A 6,674-nucleotide genomic window follows, 5' to 3' on the forward strand; every position below is an offset into this window, starting at 1 on the left:
AACGACTCCATAATCAGTTCTACCTGTTGGTGTAATTGATATACAAGCACACAAGAGTGCAGAAATTTGTATTACACAAATCTTTCTTAGAAAGTGGGGTTAAAGATGATGATTTAGAGGCGTGTTTAATACTGTTCTTAAGGTGTTGTTTGCCTCCACTATACATAGTATTTGCTATAAGGTTATGGTAAATTACCTTTAAGATATAACAAGATTTTGGAGAAACTTGATAACGAATGTTAAGATTTCTCTTATAAAGAAAGGATCAATGTTCTAATTAGTTTATGTGTTAGACACCTGTCATTTTTATAGTGAAAATAAAACCCAAGGGTCATAAGGTATTCAACCACTTTTTTCACATATTTATGGACATTGAAAAGCACTGTTAAGCCCCTTCAATAGATAGAAAATGCGAAAAATGTTTCAGAAACTTTTGACTTCCAACAGATCTCTAACAAGTTTCATTTCTGTTTCATTCACAAACTATTCCCACACTACCAATTGCTAATACTATTTACTCACCAGCCAAAGACAGCTTCATTTCATGTAACGCACAAGATCTTACAATTATCCATTGAAAGAACAAGTATTTTCATGCATGCCCAGAAAATGAAACGAGGTTTCAATTCTGGAATCGAGATTAATGCTGACCAACAATCTCATAATCATCAGATTAATATCCCTACTAATTAAATTGGATCAATCCGATTCTTTTTCCTTTCCACGAGCCATTTACAACGGTTGAAGGATTGTGTAAAGCCTCGAGTACATATGACATTTGTGGCCGCTTAGAAGGCTTGGGATCCAGGCATGCCTTGGCAACAAAAGCTACAGCCCAGATTTCCTTCAAAAGAACCTCATCTATGGTTAAAGACCCATCTACGATGTTTAGAATACGTTTCTTATCCTGCGAACTAACGTTGGACAAGGTGTTTGCCATGCTATCCTTTGTCATACGATAATTGGGAAGGCTATATTTCATCCTGCCTGTGACCAGCTCAAGCAAGACCATTCCAAAGCGATAAACATCATAGGCACACGTTGCATCAGATGTACCTAGCCATTCAAGACATGCTTTAGACAAACATATTTTGAAAGTTTTACAGTTATACATTAAAGGACTGCTCAAAATAACTTGATGTAAGCTATATGTAGATTCTGCAGAGTTATAACTAGATTCAGCGTACCAGAAATACTTCTGTCAAAACCCCTGTTCAAAATGAAGAGAGAATGTCACAAAACTTAGCTAAGCTACAGTATATGTATAGGAGACATACTATAGTACCGATTTGGATGCTGCTGAAAATCAATCAGCAGTTTAGTAGTCGTAACATAAATAAAAATTCACCGTTCATGTTGATTTTTTGCCCTTTTGGACAATGAATCCTCATATCTCATTCGTTTATGGCAATGCCAAAAAAAGGAAGTTCTTTGCTGCACTTAAGAATTTGCCTTAAACAAGAAATTAGAAATTCGGAAGGCAGCAAACGGGTAGCTTTGAATAATTTCGAATTTTCAGCTATATATTTTTGAATTTTTTACTTTAAACAAGAATTCACCATTTTTCCATTTGGTATCCGTTAGCACATCTAAAACTCACATAATTTGCCATGTATACATATATTAACAATTATTACCCTTCCTTCATTTATATACTTTTCCTATTTAATTTTATCTACCCTTCCTTGTATTTGCTTATTGTTCCTAATTAATCTTGCATTTCCAAAAATATGACACTTGAAATAAAGATAAAAAAAAACATACATCATTTTAAAAAAATTATTTCCTTAGTACTTTCTTGAAAATGGAACATGCGTGGAAAAATATATTAATCAATGTCTATGAAGAATCTTTTTAAAAAAATCCTAAAAGGAAAGCACACAAAAATTAGCCAAATGCATACTTGATCAAACACGTACCTGGAAAACCTACTCCCATTCGTCTCTTTCGCTTGAGTACAGACCTCATGGAGTCTCCCCAGCCGCACTTCAAAATCATCATCAAGAAGTATGCTACTAGCATCGATGTTTCTTCCCCCAAAAAAAAAAAAAAACCAAAAGAGAAGTATGTCAAGTGAAGACCACAATTTATTCAAAACCTTCCAAAAAAAAAAAAAAAAAATCATATGTAAGATTAACCTTCCCACACAAGTCGTAAAGAGATTTTTTTTAATATTATACATGCAATAAATAAATAAATAGATGAATGAACAAAAATAAATCTAACCAAATTCGAATATGGGCTACCTATGAACAAGTGGTGGATCACATTTATGGTGTAAATAGCACAGACCCTCTGCAATTCCTCTTGCTATCTTCAATCTCGTTTCCCACTTCAACCAATCTAAATTCTTACCGCGGTAAAATGGAACAACATTCCTGAACCAAAAGCTGTGCAAGTCCATATGGGGCATGTATTTGTAAACAAGAAACTTGTGATTGTCATTCTCCAAGCAGTGCCCCAAAAGAGGGACAAATCTGGGATGAGAAACCTTGTTGTAAAATTCCAGTTCTTGCATGAAGGAAATTCTATTGATCAACGACAAGTCAACTTTCTTCACTACTACCCGACTTCCAGCTTCTAAAGCACCCCAAAACAGATCCCCTGTGCGGGCATACATGATCAAGTTGGAGCTGCTGAAGTTATTGGTGGCTTGGAGAATTTCATCGTATGTAAATGAACTCCTGGCCAGCGATGATGGCGATGGTGATAGAGATGGTGATGGTATTGATGATGCTAAAGAAATATCGCTGGGAGTTCTTTGAGCAATGAGCCGGAGCTCCTCCCTGAGCAGTGTAGCTCCGACCAGCCTTTCCCAGTTGTCGTAAATTCTGGACATCTTGATTGATTAATCTAATAGATTTTGTTTGGTGCAAAGATTGATTAAACTAGTGGTACTTGCATTTTGATAGGTTGGTAAAACTTCAGTCTGGCTATGAAAGTTGATTCGTGACGTACTCCACTTCTTTTGTACAAGCTGGTTGGAAATCACGAAATTGATTTCGGTATGAGTTGGAAAAAAAAATCTGAGGCAGGGTTTTGAAACCAATAATGTTCCTCAAACCGGAAATTTTGATTGGGTAACGGTCACTGGTTCAACCGTTATAGACCTGTGATTTTACAAGTGTGTCATAAATAATTTTTATGATTGAAAAAATAATTATATGATTTTGGAATAATCCAACTTTCGTTGAAAGAATTGAGTAATCTTAATATTTAATTGCAGTAGTGAATTTATTATTTTTCCATAAAACAGATTGTTTCATTCAATAAATCTGCACTAATGGCAGAAAATATATCAAACAAACATGATACATATACATATAGATCTGAAATCAATAAATATAACAGATATAAGAAATCAATATGAATAAAGATAATATTGATGTTCTTATATATCTGTCAACCAGATGAATCATTATAACCCAATACATCTATACATGTCTTCTTATAGTCAAATCTAATTAAAACTAGTTCAAGTTAAAAAAAAAATGCTATCATAAGATAAAACCTAGGAGGGAATAAAACTCTCACTAGAACAATATAGAAAAAAAGAAACTTTCATTAGGAGAATTTAGGAGAGAAGAATCTCTCATTAGAAAACCCTAAGAGTGAATTTATCATTAATAAAAACACACGAGTATTTCAAATTCATAGGTCAAAGTTTGAGAGTAATTGACTATAATCTAAAGTCAAAAAATTGTAAATGTCAATATATTAGCAACATTTTATTAAAAACATAGGATATTCATTAAAATTAATACTGATTTTTAGGTTTTATCTTTGGTAACTTGACTATGAGTATCAATTATGTAAAGGAATTTGGTGGAAGGTTTAAAATGAAGAAAAGGAAAAGGAACGAACTAAAAAAGAGAAAGCTAAAATGAACAAAAAAAAAAGGATAAAGTTAACATGACGAAGAAATAATATTTCGCTTGCATCATATAATATTTCCCAATTTCAAATAATATTTCATTTGCATCATAAATACATTTTTCAACCTACCTTTTTATATTCCCAATTACCTTTTTATCTCACATACATCACATCACAAAAAGTGTTATAGTAATTATTCCAAATAATATTTCAAATAATACTATATCTTAACAAACCCTTATGTAAATCTTGATGATAAAAGAAACGGGGAGTATTTTGCTGCACAAGAATAAAATATCAAGTGTTAATTTGTGTGTGTGTCTCTCTCTCTCTCTCTTTTTTGTTGACAATGATAATTATCTAACTAACTTTTATTCCTACTCTATGGGAGGAGGAGAAAGCTTGCAGAATGAACTATTAGACCAAACAAGTGCACTATTTTATTTTTTAAGAATAAGAAGCGGGGTTTGAATCACCCAATCTAGCTAAGTTTGGGAGTTTAGGATAGAAAAAAGAGAAGAAGGGAAAACTTAAGTTACGAGAGAAGAGAAGAGATTATTATGTTGTTTGGGAGTTTTGAGAATTAGTGAAATAATTTTAGATATGAAAGTCATTAAATATTTGTTCAATAAATTTTTAAGGATAAAATAGGTATTTTAAAAAACTTTCATAAGCTTCCTCCAACTTTCTCTCCAATTTTGAAGAAAAAATTTTGCCTACTATTTATTCTCTTAAATCCTTCTATTTCCCTTCTTTTCTGTCCTACTAAAAATTAACGGACAAAGAAAAATTAACTTTCTCTTCTTTCCCTTCTTTTCTGTCCAAATCCTCCGCTCCCAAACGAAGCGTAATGCACGGAAGAGATCTAAGGGACTCTTACCAAGACCCAGTGATTAATTTGTCGGTCAAAATTGGTGTGCTGGGGCAAGGGACAACCAGACAAGTGCAATTGTGACTCAGACGGTTCTTCAAAAAAATCATTTCGGTTGAATGGTTCATTGGTTGACTAGTCTATTTGGTTCCTTGGGCATTTTAATCCTTTCCATCGGCTGGCCACCGGAGACTTGCCCTTCACCACGGTGGAAGGATTTTCACGAAGCCTTGAGTATGTATGACATTTCTGGCTGCTTGGAAGGCCTGGGATGGAGACAGGCATTGCCCACAAAAGGCAAAAGCTACCGCCCCTACTTCCGCCAATGTATCCTCATCCATGAATAGACCTGTTTAGAATGAGCTTCTTATCAAGTGAACCAAGACATGTATTTGCCATGCTACATTCTAGCGTACAAGTCTGTCCTGATCGCTATTTTTTTTTGGTTTTTATAAAAATAATAAATTATAATGATTTGATATATGTGAGATAAAAATATAATTAAAAAATATATTTACGAAAGACGTAACGTTTTTTTTTTGGTGAAAAAATGGCAATCCAAATAAGGTGAATTTTCGCAACGGATCTTCTGTCCTACATCCTGTGCCACTCTCTGTCCCATTTTTTATTATATTGCTATTTCTCCTACATAAATATCATATTTTAGTTCTTTTTTGTTTCCTTAAAATTCAATAACTATTAATTGAGTAAAAAATAAATACAGCAATTTCAAAAAAGCAATATATAATTGAAAATTAAAAAAATATAGCAAAAAATTCATTAAAAAATCTCATTTTTTTATGCATTTTGATTTTTTGAGTTTGTTAAATTTTATTTTTTACTCAATTAATAGTTATTGAATCTTAAGGAAACAAAAAAGAACTAAAATATGATATTTATGTAGGAGAAATAGCAATATAATAAAAAATGGGACAGAAAATGGCACAGGGTGTGGGACAAAAGATCCGTTGCGGTGAACTTTCAACTATAGTTGTCTATTGTAACGCTCATTTGGAGCAACATGTTTCAGTTTAAACCGCATCAACTCCTGCTCATCCCCTGGTGCCGACTTTCTGTGCTACTTTACAAAATCGCACAATCTTTATAAGATTCAAACATCAACCCTTTTTTCCACTGATCTTCTCGCTCAATTTTTTAATACCTGTTTGAATTAGGTGTTTTTGGGGGTGTTTTTGAAAAATTTTACTATAGCAGAGTTTTTAGAGTATATTTTGGGATATTTTTTGAAAATATTTTGAGATATTTAAGAGTAGAAGAGTTTCTAAAATATATTTTAAGATAATTTTTAAAATTTTAAAAAAATTTAAACTAATTTTTATATTACCTTTTAGAGTACTTTTTACAAATTTTTATTGTATTTGAAAAACTAGTTTTTGCAAAACACTCTACATTTCAATTTCGGAAAGAGTCTTAATAAACTAGCCTTACAACAAAAATTAGTCAACTGCATTAACGTACAAGTAAACTAAGATTGAATGAATAATATAAATTAAAAAAAAAAAACTGCTATGAGCATGATCAAATAAGCCGACCAATCACATGTCCAACTTCGAGATTGCTGTCATTAATTTTTAATTAACAAAAATACATAGAAAAACGTACATGACAGTTTAATGCAAAAAAAAAATTGAAGATTTATTAGTCAAATCTTAATTAATTTTTTTATAATCATATAGACATGTAATAATCTCTTAAATCTGAAATGTTGAATTGGGAAAAATTACGAGTATTACTCTTATTTGACAGAAAAGGGGAAAAAAAGGGGCCAGACTCCACGTCATTAAAATGAAAATTTATCAAACTATTGAATTGGAGATTCTATGAATATCGTGCAAAAAAATAGGAGACAATGGAAGGAAGCAGAAATGAAAAAGGAAATTACTATAAAAAATTAACTAGATAATAA

General features: G+C 32.1%; 1 protein-coding gene across 1 annotated transcript; it reads right to left on the reverse strand.

The window, feature by feature from the left end:
- Nucleotides 1-513: 513 nt before the first annotated feature.
- LOC113706322 (probable LRR receptor-like serine/threonine-protein kinase At2g16250) lies at nucleotides 514-2,977 on the reverse strand. The gene is made up of 4 exons (XM_027228203.2): nucleotides 2,247-2,977; nucleotides 1,920-2,030; nucleotides 1,188-1,210; nucleotides 514-1,056 (listed from the first exon to the last, which is right to left on the reverse strand). The coding sequence occupies exons 1-4, from the start codon at nucleotides 2,837-2,839 to the stop codon at nucleotides 686-688; spliced, it is 1,098 nt and encodes a 365-aa protein (XP_027084004.1). The 5' UTR covers nucleotides 2,840-2,977; the 3' UTR covers nucleotides 514-685.
- Nucleotides 2,978-6,674: the final 3,697 nt, after the last annotated feature.

Source organism: Coffea arabica, chromosome 8c (genome assembly GCF_036785885.1).
Source record: "Coffea arabica cultivar ET-39 chromosome 8c, Coffea Arabica ET-39 HiFi, whole genome shotgun sequence".
Classification (NCBI taxonomy): domain Eukaryota; kingdom Viridiplantae; phylum Streptophyta; class Magnoliopsida; order Gentianales; family Rubiaceae; genus Coffea; species Coffea arabica.